The sequence below is a fragment of the Rhinatrema bivittatum genome, chromosome 5 (assembly GCF_901001135.1).
Source record: "Rhinatrema bivittatum chromosome 5, aRhiBiv1.1, whole genome shotgun sequence".
NCBI classification, from domain to species: Eukaryota; Metazoa; Chordata; class Amphibia; order Gymnophiona; family Rhinatrematidae; genus Rhinatrema; species Rhinatrema bivittatum.
In genome coordinates, this window is record NC_042619.1 from 1,848,409 (window position 1) to 1,863,715 (window position 15,307).

Genomic DNA, 15,307 nt, shown 5'->3' on the forward strand with positions numbered 1-15,307 from the left:
ATTTAAACTAAAATTAAAATAACATATTTACAAAAGGGTAAAAGAGGAAACAAGGAGGGGGGAAAGTGACAGAAGAAAAAAGTTAGGTTAATAAATTATTGTAGGCAAAGTTTGCAGATATATACAATATGTACAATTATAGGGAATAACATAATTTAACAATTGTGCAGGGAGGGGGAGAAGGAGAGGAGAAGGGGGGGGAGGAGAGATAGGAGGGGGGGTAGGGTAACACAGAAGGGAGGGAGGGGAGGTTGGGTGTATGCTTTAGTGAAAAGCCAGGACGAGAGTGGAGACTCACCCACTATTAGTAAAAGCAAGGTCGAGGGGGGAACAGAGAAGGGGGGAACATAGATGAGAGCAAGGAGAATTTAAGTGTATGCTTTGGTGAAGAGCCAGGTCTTAAGCTTTCGCTTGAATGTTTTTGAGCATTCTTCTTGGCGAAGTTCGACTGGCATTGTGTTCCAGAGGATAGGCCCGGCGATCGATAGCGCACGGGCTCTCGTGGAGGTTAATTTGTAGAGTTTGGGCGAGGTGGTGGGCATGGTGGCAAGATGAATGTGTCTAGTGGGTTTATTAGATTGGTGAAATCGGAAGGTGTCATTAAACCAATTCATTTCGGGATTGTACAAGGCCTTATGAACGAGAGAGAGAGCCTTATATTGTATACGTGAGGCTATGGGGAGCCAATGTAGATCTTTTAGGACAGGTGTGATGTGATCGTGTCTGTGTGTGTTGTTCAAAATCCGGGCTGTTGTATTTTGTAGTATTTGGAGGGGGTGGATGGCGTTATTCGGTAGTCCGAGGAGGAGGGAATTACAATAGTCTGTTTTGGCAAAGATAATAGTTTGTAGGACCGTACGGAAGTCAGGGGGATGAAGAAGAGGCTTAAGTTTCTTAAGGGTGTGAAGTTTAAAGAATCCATCCTTTAGTATATTACTGATGAATTTCTTCAGTGTGAAGTGACCATCGAGAAAGATTCCCAGATCACGGACTTGTTGAGCAAATGGGATGTGTGGTAGGGGGGAGGAGTTAAGTTGGTTTTGTGGTGAGATAAGCATGATTTCGGTTTTAGTGGTATTAAGAGCTAGGTGGATGGAAGATAGGAGATTGTTTATGGATTGGAGAGTATCTTTCCAGATATCCATGGTTTTCGAAAGAGAGTCAGTAATGGGGATGAGCAACTGAACATTGTCAGCGTATATATAGTGAGGGAGGTTGAGGCTGGAGAGGAGGTGACAGAGGGGTAAGATGTAGATATTGAAAAGGGTTGAGGAGAGGGATGAACCTTGTGGGACACCTTGCTTGAGGGGTATAGCCTTGGAAACATGGTTTCCTAGCTGAATTTTGAAATTTCTGTTACTGAGGTAGGAGTTGAACCAATTGAGGGCAACCCCTGTGATGCCGATTTCAGTTAATCGCTGTAGGAGAATGGAGTGGCTGATGGTATCAAATGCAGAGGAGATATCAAGAAAGGCAAGAATATAAGAATGTCCTTTCTCGAAGCCTTTGAGTATATGGTCTGACAGAGAGAGTAGAAGAGTCTCAGTGCTGTGAGATTTCCGAAAACCGTACTGAGCAGGTGCAAGAATGTGGTTGTCATCGAGGTATTCAGTGAGTTGTTTGTTAATGGTTTTTTCGAGGAGTTTGGAGATGAAAGGGAGATTGGAGATGGGGCGGTAATTGGCTAGATCAGAGGGGTCTAGTTTGGGTTTTTTTAGAATAGGTTTGACGATTGCCTGTTTGAGGGGGACAGGTACCTGTCCAGAATTAATGGACAGGTTGATGATGTTTGTTAAGGGTTTGGCAATAAGGTTAGGTATTGAGAGAAGATATTTGGTGGGTATTGTATCAGTTGGATGGGTGGAGGGTTTGGCTTTTTTAATAGGAATTTCTATTTCTAGTGTAGAGGTGCATTCTAGAGAAGATAGAATGTTAGTGTTGTTTCTAGTCTTGATTTGATTGCAGTCGGGTTCAAATTGTTGGATGGGTGTGGATGATGCATTGGTGAACTTGGATATCAACTTGTCTATTTTGGTTTGGAAAAATGTGGCAAGTTCTTCACATTTAGATTTGGCTACGTCATCTGGGACGTCAGAAGCTGCTGACTTGGTAAGAGAATTAACGTACTCGTATAGCACTTTAGGATTGTATTGGAATTGGTGTATTTTGTTAGCGAAGAAATCTCGTTTTGTATTGTTAAGTTTTTCTTTATACAGATGTAGGGAGGATTTAAATTGTGCCAAGTGTTTATGTGATGGGTCATAGCGCCAGATCTTTTCGGATTTTCGAAGTTGTTGTTTAAGATTTTTTAGTTCGTGGGAATACCAGGGTTTCTTTTTGTTGTTGCTTTGTGAGGAGATGAGTTTGGCTTGTAGGGGGCATGTAGAATTGGCAATATTATTTGTGATGTCGTACCATGAGGCAAGTGCTGTGTCTGCATTGGAGAGGTCTAAGTGATCAAGATTGTTTGAAACCGCTGAGATAAGGTCATCTCTGGTACAATTTTTTCTGTAGTGGATAGTTTTATTTATGTTATCGTGGCATGTGGGAATGTTGATGGAGAGAGAAGCATTGATAAGGTGATGATCTGACCAAGGGATGGGTGTGTGGGAGGGAGGGTCAATTTGAATGAGGGCATTAGTGAAGAGGAGATCGAGGGTATGGCCTGCCTTGTGTGTAGGGAAATCAATGGATTGTTTGTATCCTAGAGCATTTAGGGAGTCGAGTATAGCGTCACATGATGGGGTCCGGGGGGAGCTATCGACATGCAAATTGAAATCACCTAATATGATTGCTGGGGTGTCAATAGAGATGTTCTTAGCGATGTATTCTATAAGGGTTGACGGATTGCTATGTAAGATTCCTGGGGGGGCATAGACGAGACAGATTTGTAAAGATGGGGACTTGAAAAGTCCTATTTCAATTTTGGGTGGGGGAGGGATGGGGTGGAGTATCATATTGAATTTTTTCTTGATGGTTAAAAGTAGACCACCTCCTTTCTTTTTTGGCCTGGGGATAGAAAAAATGTCGTATGTATCGGATGGAAGCTGATTAAGGAGAACTGTATCAGATTCCTTTAGCCAGGACTCTGTTATGGCACAGATATCCGGATTTTGGTCTATGAGTAGGTCGCTGAGTAGAGGGGTTTTTTTATTTAGTGACTGGGCATTGAGGAGAATAAGAGAGAGAGCGGTAAGACCAATGATTTGGGTGAGTGGGGGGGAGATCATGGAAGGGAGGATGGTTCTTAGATGTGAGTGGTGTCGTGGGTAAAGGGGCGAGTTGGGCCTGCATTTGTTGTATTTGATAATGGTGATCTGGTGTTGATGCATATTGAATGGGTGTTAGGATGTAGTGTGTGAATGGAATTGGGTGTGGGTGATAAGAGAAATAAGAGGGGGTTCTTGTCATTCAGGTTGTGGAATGCACTGAGGCAGAAGGGAGAAACTGGTGAGTGTGTAAAAAGGGGGAGTGAGAGGGGAAAGGAAATATTTAATGGAACAAGTTCCAAAGTATAGAGGGCATGGACGAGGAGATATATGGGTACACAGCAGTTGATAGGGTGTCCGTTCCACCGGGGACAGAGAGGTGCACAGTAATTATCAATTACAGTACAGGTAGATATCAAATGCCCAGCAAATATCAAATACAGTGGTTATCAAGAATATAGCAATTGTCAAGTACAGTAGTCGAGATGGCAGGGATAGGGCATGAACAAACGGTATAGCACAGGGTGGAAGCACACCAGACGTTTGCTCCCTGTGAGAGTGGCAGCTAGCGCACCAGGATAAGAGGGGTAAATACTGGAAAGATGCTTCCTACAATGTGCCACTATGTTCTTTGCTTACGGCTGGGCAACGACGCCGAGGGGACTGTCCAGAGTATGGGTCTCGCACTCTTGTAGGTGCTGAGGGAACTGGCCTGCGGAGGGCAGTTAGTGGCTTGAAGCAGTGCCGCCTTGCAGGCCGCTCGAAGGGGCGCTCAAAGGGGCAGGCCCCTTTGACGCGCTCCTTCGGCGCGCGACGCTCGGCGCGCGACGCCGGGAGGAAGTGAGCAATTTAAGTCTCGGCGCTGTCACAGCTGATTATAGTCACAGTGGCGCCTTCCTTGTGATTGGCTACTGAGAGGAGGCGGAGATAACATGGAATAGACTTAGTTTTTGGGTACTTGCCAGGTTCTTATGGCCTGGATTGGCCACTGTTGGAAACAGGATGCTGGGCTTGATGGACCCTTGGTCTGACACAGTATGGCATTTTCTTATGTTCTTATATCATAACAAGATCTCAGCATAAAGCACTCTTCTAATCCATAAATCACTCTAAAATGATAAGGTCGAATGGCTAAATGCAGCCTTAGACTTTTATATTCCATCATGAATGACAAGATCAACTAATACTGGTCTCCTTCCAATACTGTCACTGAAATCCACCCACCTGAACACTGTCCGTGAAACAGCATTATCCATCGCCGGGCCTAACCTACGGAATTCCCTGCCACCGCATTTGAGGATGGAATCCGACATTAAAGCCTTTAAAAAAAAAAAAAAAAAAGGAGTTAAAACGTGGCTTTTTAACCAAGCCTTTCAGTAATGACTTCTGGATTTTATTTTTATATGTTTTTAATGATTTAATTTTAGTATTGATTTTAGTTGTTTATTTAAAAGATTTTATGACATGTAGAAATTATGTAATTATATTTTAGACTGCCAATTGATACTGATATGGCCCGCAAACGAGCCATATCAGTAGCAGGCCCAACACTGTGGAACTCACTCCCACCCCCTCTCAGAAATGAACCTTCCACTCAAGCATTCAAAAAAAAACTCAAAACATGGCTATTCAGAAAAGCCTTCCCACCAGATACTTAACCCACTCCCTGAGCTCAACACTTCCCTAAAAAAAGGAAACCTCCCCGCCAGACACTTAGCTCCCTCCCCAGTATCAACCCTTACCCCTAATTAAATCTCCCTCCCTACCCTCACTCATTCCGGCACACCCATTCACACTGGCCCACACCCCACCTAGGTAACTCCCCACTACCTCTCTTTATTCGTCCCTCCCCACCCCTGCCTCCCCCAGCTAACCTCCCGAAGCCTCTACCAAATCCCCCAGCCAATCCTACTCTCCCAAGCAATGTCATCATATCAATTTGAAATGTTTCTCCCTAGCCCTAATATAAGTGACCTCGTTACAATGTAAAAAGTTATAAGATACAAATTACCTCATTACAAAGTAATATTAATGTTATTTTAAATGCTATCCTCTTAATATATCATATTTGTTACTATTTCCACCCATTTCTTTAGATCATAGATAAGTTACCTTGTTACAATGTAAAATAGGGCAGACCTTGCCCTATTCACTCAGTTTTATGTAAACCGATGTGATATAAGAACATAAGAAATTGCCATGCTGAGGGATTTTGGAGCCGGGAGGAGAGTCGCTGGAAGCTGCCCAAGGAGACGCGTTAACATCGGACAACTTCCCTGACTCGTTAACTTCTCTGTCCCCGGTGGAACGGACACCCTCCGAAAACCGGGCAATTGAGAGGACAGCTACCCAGGCCCTGACGGAGAGGACCCCGGAAGGCACCAGGGACGAGCCGGCACGGCATGTGGAAGGAATTCTAGATGCAGAGTGGAGCACGCGAATTGCCGGGTAGAAGGGGAAAGAGACCGAAGAGGAGAAGAACAATTCCCAGATGAACGTTTGCAATGGCAATCCGAAGAAGATGAAGAAGAACCGTTACAGGAGAAACCATGTGAATTACTTCAACTGGTAAGACCGGAGCAGTTTACTTTAGAAGTTATTTGGACTGCCATAGAAACCCTTAATAAAAATTTGACTATTCAGCTGGATGATGTTGCAAGTAAAATGGGACAGATGAATGTTCAGATTAAAAAATGAAAGGGAAGCAAATGGAAGTGAAAAAAGAAATGAAATCTGTTAAGACAGATGTATTTTCTTTGAAAAATCAATATCAAGAAATGGCGAAAGATAATCTATACCTCCTTAGAAAAATAGAGAGTTTGGAAAATCAACAGAGGGGGGAAAATATCAGATTAATTAATTTTCCCAAGAAACTGACAACGTCTCCAACTGAACTATGGAATAAGTGCGCAGTGGAAAATTTGAAGATTGTAAAAGAAGTTTTACCGCCGATTTCACGCATATATTATTTACCTATAAGAAAAAAAATTCCCTGTGAAAATTCTGGAATGCAACAGCTCTCCCCAGCAAACTTAAATGTAACTGAGTTTCTTGAAACATCTTCAGAGGAAATTCCACAACCAGCAACCTTGATTATATCATTTCTTTTAGACTCGGATAGAGACTGGGCTTTAAAAGCTTTCTTTCGTAGCCAGCGGGAACCCTTTTTAGGGTTTAGAGTTCAGGTGTTTCCAGACTTGGCGAGGGAAATACAGTTGAAAAGAAAGGAGTTTTTAGAGCTCAAGCCTAGGGTTTTGAAAATGGGAGCACAAATTTTTATCAAATTTCCTTGCAAATGTATTATAAAAATTAGAGATGTTACATATACTTTCTTTTTGCCCTCCCAGTTGAGGCAATTTCTAAGTAATAAGGAAGCAGAAAATGTAGATGTTAAAGTTTTAAACTGGGTATGTTTGGACCTTATATAGGATCTAGTCCGTTTAAAAAGTGAAAATATCCCTCTTAACAGCGATTTATCATTGTATTTTTTTTGCCTTTATAAAACAAAGTCGTCTTTTATTGCTGGACTCCCCCAAGTTGAGGGCTTGTTATAGTATAATTAATGTTAGTTATATATAATATTTTGTTTTGAATGTTATTCTGTAATATGCTATATTTTCCATTCAATGTATGTAATTATCATTGAAAAACTTAATAAATAGTAAATTGAAAAAAAAAAAAAGAAATTGCCATGCTGGGTCAGACCAAGGGTCCATCAAGCCCAGCATCCTGTTTCCAACAGTGGCCAATCCAGGCCACAAGAACCTGGCAAGTACCCAAACACTAAGAAGATTGGATAAGTTCTTGGAAGAGAAGTCCATTACCTGCTATTAATTAAGTTGACTTAGAAAGTAGCCACTGCTATTACTAGCAACGGTAACATGGAATAGACTTAGTTTTTGGGTACTTGCCAGGTTCTTATGGCCTGGTTTGCCCTCTGTTGGAAACAGGATGCTGGGCTTGATGGACCCTTGATCTGACCCAGTATGGCATGTTCTTATGTAGCTTAATTGTACGTTGAGTGAAAAAAACATTTCTTCAATTTGTTTGAAATCTACCACGTGTTACTGTACCCTAGTCCTAATATTATCTGAAAGGATAAATATTGTTTCTCATTTATCTTTTCCATCCTGCTCTTGATTTTATAAACCTCTATCAAATCTCCTTTCAGTCTTCTCTTGTCCAAGCTGAAGAGCCCTACCCTGTTTAGCCTTTTCTCATAAAAGAGCCTTTCCATTCCCTTCAGCATTTTTGTTGGGTTTTTTTTCTGTACCTTTTCTAATTCTGCAATATCTTTTTTGAGATGGGGTGACAAGAATTGAACACACTATTTAAGATGTATTTGCTTCAAAGACCTATCCAAACAATTAAAAGATTCTCAGTTTTAGTTGGTATTCCTTGCCAAATAATTCCAAGCATTTTGATTGGTTTTTGACCACTATCGCACCCTGAGCTAAGAGAAGTATTTAGAAGTACTGCATCCTTCCCAGTACCTGATTTTTTTCTAAAATAGTCTCTGAATTCCATATTAATGTCTGTTGTTCTATTTATTGAGGTGCATATTCAGAAGCCTATTTGACTGATAATTCAATAGTTAACCGTCTAAATGGTTTACCCAGCTATATTCAGCCTTTATCTGGCTAATAAGTTAGGGGGCTAGAACTTAGCTGGATAAGTTAGGGGCAGTCCAGGGGCGTAACCGGGAGAAGTTGAGTTAGCTAGCTAACTTAGGGCCTCATTTTCCACGCCGCTCGCACACGATAAGGGACCTTTCGCACGAGAAAAGTCCCTTATCGCGTGCAATACCAGGATGGGGGTGGAGTCGGGGCGGAGTCGGCCTTGGAAGAGGAGGAGGTGGGGCGTCACCGGGGCCGACTCTGCGCCGACGCTGTGAACAGCGAAAAGGTAAGAGCCTTTTCGCGGCAGCTTTCGCTCCCAATAGCTACACCTCCTATGGTGGCGCTATTGGGTGCGAAACCGGCAGCGATCGCACCGCGATGGTGCGATCGCTGCCGGCTAGCGCAGGCCCTCCCCCCGTTTCGGCTCCCCGCCCCTCATCTTCTAAAGTATCGCAGGCCTGTGATACTTTAGAAAATGAGGCCCTTAATCAGCTAACTCCAGAGTTAACCAGATGATTTAGCTGGCTAAGTCTGGTCAAGTCAAAGAGCTATCCTATAGTTAGCTGGCTAACTAATTAAGACAGCCGGCTATATTCATTAGTGTGGCTGCAATGTTGAGTATGCCTGCAAAATTAGCTGGATAAGTTTATCCAGCTAACTTAGCTTTCCAGACTTTGTCTGAATATAGATCTCACAATATTTTGCAGTCCTCACATTCAGAGAACTAAATTAACCTTACATACCTTAGACTGAAAAAAAGCACTATCTTTTTCCATTGACAGAACTGAAGATGTTAAAAAATCCACCCTGCAGTTTGTCTCATTTGACCCTAACAGACCTTGACTAGAAATCACAAAACATTTAATTGCAAATTGGATTTTGAACTGTATCTTTTGCTATGCCAAATAATGCTCCTCTTTAAATGCTAGCTAAAAGTGCACAGTGTACGGTCAATGGCAGCATCTTGGTTCTACCTCTATTGAAGTTCAGTGCTTGCATTGTCCTCTCACTACTACTTAACACTGACGCTTGCCATGACAGTAAATTTAGTCAGTCTCCATTAAGAAGTCTTTAAAAATTGTTCAGTTCCTTTCTGCCAAATTCCCATTTATACGGGTTGCTGAAAGAGTGTGGATTTTGAATTGTATTGTTTGTCTTTCTAACCTAAAGGTGAAAGTGAGGTATCAGTAGAGTAGATTGTGCTCTGCCCCAGAAGACTTACAGATCGGTTTGTCCCTGTGACAATGGAGGATGAAGTGGTTTGCTCAAAGTCACAAGTAATGTCAGTGAGAAGAAGGATATGACTTCTGATTTCCCCGGGTCTCAGCCTGCATTTATAACCACTAGACGACTACTCCATTATGGATAAGGGACCTTAAAACGAACCCTTAGCTTGGGAGTCCCCATGTGTGACTGATTTCATCCTGCTTGTCCTTGGAGAAAGCAAAGTTTTTTTTACCTGTAGCTAGTATTCTGCTTGGACAAATCAGTCACACATACCCTTCCACCTCCTCTTGGGGTTCAAAAAAAAGGTCTCAAGGCCTGCAGCTGTGCATGGTCAGCTATGCATAACTTCAAAGGCTTAGATCTTTCTAGTTCTAGCTAGGAAAACATTAAAAGAAATAGTGGGATAAGCACAGAGGGTGGTAATGAAAACTGGGTAACTTGCACAGAATGTCAGTTCAGCCCATAACAGCAGTAGTATGACTGCTTTGTGAGCTAGGAACGCATTGTGGTGACCTGTACAAAGTGGTGGTTACAACCTTAAATGGCATGGGGCAGACTGGATAGACCATTTTGGTCATTTACAATTTTACTTTGTTATTATGTTCTGTCTCTGCATTGTTGTGTCATTACCACCTATGTGACTGATGTATCCTGATGTCCAGAAAGAATACCAGTTATATGTAAGCAATTTTGATGTTTGATTTTGCTTTAATTAAAAAAAAAATTACTATGCCCAGAATTGTATTAATTGGATGTAAATTCCCCCCAGGAGTGTTTAAGTGATCTAGATTTCACTAGAGGTGAAAAATATTTGAAGCTTCTCTGATTACTTCTCATAGCATCTAAATTTAAAGCACTTCTGGTGGCCTTAGATCTCCAGAACCTAGATTATTTTGATTGTCTCTAATGGATAGGGGGACATCCAAAAGTAACGAGCCAAAGAATCAGCATGAGATACATAAAAAAGACAGGCCTTCCGGAGTCCAGGCCAGCATCTAGTAGAAGAAAGCAGTAGGGTTGAATGACATACAGAGAAAAGACAAGTATTCTAGCATCTAGGCCATTGCCAGGAGAAGAAAAAGGTGGGGTTGGATGAGATTCAGAAGGAAGCTAAGCATTCCAGAGTGCAGGCCAGCATCCAGAAGAAGAGAATGCATTCTAAAGAAGTAAGGGTTGGGGTGGAAAACCTATCTCTCATCCTATCTGTTCCTTTTCTTCCAGGGCTCCGGATGATAAAAAGAGAGACCTGCAGCTTTCACCTTCATCGAAAGATGGGATATCTGAACGGTCAGAGTATGAGCCCATGACAGGCAGGAGTGCCATTGAACTGTGCATGAAATACAGATATCAGCAGAAGATTACTTTCTTATATCTCAATATTGCCCGTAATAGGCACTATAGGTAAACCACACCTTCGATTCAGGATCTAGAGAGGGGAGGCAGGAAGTGTAGGAACAAATTCTGAAAGTACCACCAAATTCTGGAGATGGGAACTTTAAGATTTCATTTCATTCATTTATATATCCCCATTACTGAAGCCCAGGAAGGTGTACAATTCAAATTAAACAATAATCAAATAAGCACGAATGCAATTTTCAAAAGCTTGCATGTGAGTGTAACCATTAGAACATAAGATATGCCATACTGGGTCAGACCGAGGATCCATCAAGTCCAGTATCCTGTTTCCAACAGTGGCCAATCCAAGTCTCAAGTACCTGGCAAGTACCTAAACCCTTTTCCCCCTCACTTTCCAAGCCCTGGGGCGCTATTGTCTAGCCCTTCCAAAGTGCGGAAACACACAAGTCTCTTAGGCTATGGGCTAGGAGCTGGATAAACTTGCAGGGCCAAACCAGGCTGAGGACACCCATCACAAAACTAATGTGCATGACAGTTTGTGTTCCAGACAAACAGGAAGTTTTTTGTAAAGAAGTTTTATTGTTCAAAATTACAGAGCAAGGAAAACATAATCAAAAAGAAAATTCAAACACTGCTCTTGCATCAACTAATCACAATTCCTTAGCATTCGAGTAGGTCAATCCCAACGAGTGGGTTATGCACCTTTGCCAGCAGATGGAGACAGAGCAAAAAGCTGACGTCATGGCCATATAGTCCCACCTCGACATCAGCCCGCCAGTATTCTCCATCTCCAGCAGATGGTGAACATGCATTTCCCTTCAGGGGACTGCCTGAATAAAAAAAAGAAGAAAAGAAGGAATCAAAAGGAGATAATAGAAAGATGAGATGTCTCTATAGCACCGTTTGCTTCCTGAGGTGAAAGCATGCGGTCCCTCCCTCAGTAGAGTGTCTTCAATCCGTACCCTTGCCTGCCATGGACCAGAAATTCCAATAGTGGTTGCAAGCCGGGAAAGACTCGGCGGTGAAGGCCTTAGCCCTCTCCCCCCATTACCGGAACCTGTTTCCAAGAGAAGCTAAGTGGTGAAGGCTTTAGTCCTCTCGCCCCATGGCCGGGAAGGCTGAGTTCATGTAAAAGCTTTTTGCATTATAAAATATAACACAGTAACAAGAGGAAAGCAGGAGAAAAGGGTCACCTGTCCCGCTCATTTCTCTGGGGAGTTCGGTGAGGTGAGGAGGTAGTGCAGGTGCAGCACGTTGAGCAGCCGTTTGGCTGGACCCAGCTTTCTGTAGCACGTGATAGGTCGCAAGGTGATTTTGCACCTTTTTCACTGTAGGCATCGGTGTGCTCCTGCGCTCCCAGTTGTGCACCCAAGTTTGACATCTTTTTTGGGACACCGCTTGCCTCCTGAGGAATACCATGTGGTCCCTCCCTCAGTAGAGTGCTTCAATCTGGTAGCCTTGAGGGGCCTGGACCTAAAATGTGATTAGCAGTTGCAGGCCAAGAGAGGCTCAGTGGTGAGGGTTTAGCTCTCTCCCTGCATAGCTGGGACCCATTCCTGCTCTCAGCCATGAAGGACAGAGCTCAGGTAAATATATTTCTCATTTAAAAGAAAAAAAACCCCCCATAGGCTAGCCTGCTCATGTCTCTGGGGAATTCCGTGAGCTGAGGAGGTAGTTCAGACATGGGTTGAGCAGCCTTTTGGCTAAGCCCCACTCTCGGGCTTCTTCCTTTTTGAGTGCATGGTAGGCCCCGAGGTGTTTGCACGCATTTTTGTGCTGTGGGTCACTCAGCGTGCGTCTGTGCATGCATTTGTGCATCCTGTCTTAGGCACCTTGGTTTACTGGGCACCCAAATTGGGTGCCTAGTTGGGCATGCAGCCTGGGCATGTATACTTGCATGTATACGTGTGCGCACACTTTTTTGGGTGCCCATTTTGGGTGCGTGTTTTATATGCACATATTCCAGGCACAAGGTTTAACCATTCTGCATGCTTACAACTATGGTGCCTGCAGCGAGGAAGTCTAAGCACTTATCTATTGTGCTGCATGCTACTTCAGGGTCTTTCAGCTGCAGCTTTCTTTAAGCCTGTGTCAGTGCTGCCTGGATACTTGGGGCGATTTACCCCCTTCTGATTTTGCCGGTGATAGTCCATCTCTGCAGTCTGTGGGGACTGGAACCGAGGGTGACTCGAGGGTATTCTCTCCTTTGCTTGATCTATATGCCAAGTCCTCATGAGCTCCTAGCTCTTAGGATGTCAGGTTCGACCCTGTGAACATAAGAAGTTGCCATACTGGTCCAGACCAAGAGTCTATGAAGTCCAGCACCCTATTTCCAACAATGGCCAATCCAGGTTACAAGTACCTGGCAAGTACCCAAAACATTAAGTAGATCCCATGATATTAATGCCAATAATAGCAGTGGCTATTACTGTGGGACCTGGAATGGAACCATCCTAGGATTTTTCCAGGGTTGGTAAATGTTTCTATAGGGTTGGTCTTCTGAATCGCCAGTATCTACTAAGGTTGGTCCGTGCGTTCCAAGTGCTCCTATGCCTGGCTTCACGGCCAAGCACTGAGGCACAATGCGGCCTGACTAAGCTTGAATGCAGGTGAATCAAATGATTCACCTGCATTCAATGATACTGATGATGTCTATGGGGATGGGGAACATTTCCCTACCTTTGGAGACTAATCGAACTCTACTCCATGTTTTTCTTAGAGATGAGTTGCCGAGTTTGGTCTCTTTGGCACTGAAGACCTTTGGAGCGGCTGGGACTTACTCCTTGGAAAGGAAGAAGAAAGTTCCTATTTTGGTCACCGTACACAAGGCTTCTTGCTTCTTTCCCCTCCAGGTTACATTCCAGGAGTTATCTTCTGGAATGGAGTGCACCAGGGGTGGTTTTTTTTAAAGGAAAACGCATCTTGGTGGGTTTATACCCTTTGGATCTTCAGACCAGAGAATGGTTGCGTTTTCCTAGGGTGGATGCATTGGTGTGTTCTTTCGTGAACCGTACCACTATCCCGGTATAGGGAGGTGCGTCAGTGAAGGATGCTCAGGATTGGAGGATTAAGACTATCCTAAAGCAAAGCCTTTGAGGTGCTTTCGAGCTTATGGGGGAGGTTCTTCCCAGAGGTCCCATCCCTTCCGCAGATCTCAGTCCTTCGCCCACGAGGACCTCGAAAGGATATGGACTCTGGAGGTGGAGCCCCTCAGTCTGCCAGTGAAGCCCGGCAGGCTCACCTGTTGGATCAGGAGATAGGTGGCATCTATCCCGTTTTTACCCCAAGTGGGGCCAGATTACTTCGGATCAATGTTACATAGAAACATAGAAATGACGGCAGAAGAAGACCAATCGGTCCATCCAGTCTGCCCAGCAAGCTTTACACTTCTTTTTTTCTCATACTTATCTGTTTCTCTTGGCTCTTAGTTTCTCACAGGACAAGCAGGATGGTTGTCCTCACAAATGGGTGACATCGAGGATGGAGCCCACCACGGAAAACTTCTGTCAAAGTTTAAACAGAACTTTGACTGGCCCCTACTGGGCATGCCCAGCAAGGCACTGACCCTGCAGCCAGCAGGGGTCTCCCTTCAGTCTTCTTTTTTCCGCGCAGCAGTTGCCACGCGGTGAAAGGAGCTCTCTTACCACGTTCCTGACAGGAATTCGGTATTTTTCTATCCGAAGAAAATTTGCCCCTCAGGGGTCTCCCTTCGACAAATTTTTGTCACTTTCGCGGAAACCGGTAAGTTTTTTCCCTTTTTTAATCGGCGGCCGTCGATTTTGGCCCTTGAGGCCTGTGGGAACTTACTGAGCCCGCACCTAAATTTGGCCTTAAGCCATGGCGACGGGGTTCCGTCGATGTCCGGATTGTACCCGGACTATGTCCATCACTGACCCCCATAGGGTTTGTGTTTTATGTTTGGGTAGTGAGCATGATGTCCTGACTTGCACCAAATGTGCCTTAATGACACCTAAGGGTCGCAAGGCCAGGATGGAGAAGATGGGGCTCCTCTTCCATGCACCCACCCCAACGCCATCGATAGCATCGACGTCATCGGAACCGGCACCGTCGAAGTTGCACCACCATCGCCAACCCGCCGGTGACCGTCCACCATCGATGACTTCTCGGCCGTCGACTCCTGTCCCCTCCCCGGATGACCAAGGAGATCGAAAGGATAAGCATCGCCATCGACGGCACAAGTCTCGGCCCGTCGAGGATCCGCAACCATCGACCTCTGAACAGGCCGAGCCACCGAAGAAAAAGCCTCGGTCGGACCTGGCACCGTCCACGTCTCGTTCGCAGGCACCGAGGAAACCCTCACCCTCCCGGGGTGCGGGGGCCGTGATCCCACCGGTTACGGTGGTCCCTCCGGCCCTGCCTCAGCCTCCCTCTCCCGTCGAGCCGGGTATGCTTACCCCTGGTCTCCGGGCAGAACTGGACCGGCTGGTCCAGGAGGCCATCGAGAATGCGATGCGAAGATTCCAGCCTCCACCGGCACCGCCTCCGGCACCGATTCCGGCACCGCCTCAGGCACCGACCTCAGCACCGACTCTGCCACCGAGGATGGAACCGACCACCGAGCCTATAGTGGAAGCGTTGGCACCGATACTAAATCGTATGGAGGCACTTATGCGCGCCCTTCCATCGGTGATTTCATTAGCACCGACTACACCATCATCTCCGGAAGGACATTCATCGACAGGAGAAACACCGTTCCGGATTCCTCCGTCCGGTGTCGTTCCATCGGTGCCTTCACATACCTTTCCACCGATTTATCCTTCGGCTCCATCGATTCCAAGATCGGCACCGATTCCATCGGTGGCCCCGAAGCCCTCGATGCCGTTCACTGTTCCGCTTGCAGCACCGGTTCCATCGATGCCTTTGGATCCTCTACCA

General features: G+C 44.8%; 1 protein-coding gene across 1 annotated transcript in view; it reads left to right on the forward strand.

The window, feature by feature from the left end:
- The window catches only part of DNHD1 (dynein heavy chain domain 1), a 792,986-nt gene that overhangs the window by 68,727 nt on the left and 708,952 nt on the right, over nucleotides 1-15,307 (forward strand). Inside the window, exon 4 of the mRNA XM_029601740.1 lies at nucleotides 10,277-10,456. Coding sequence (XP_029457600.1) covers nucleotides 10,277-10,456 — 180 coding nt within the window. The remainder of the gene's footprint in view (nucleotides 1-10,276; nucleotides 10,457-15,307) is intronic.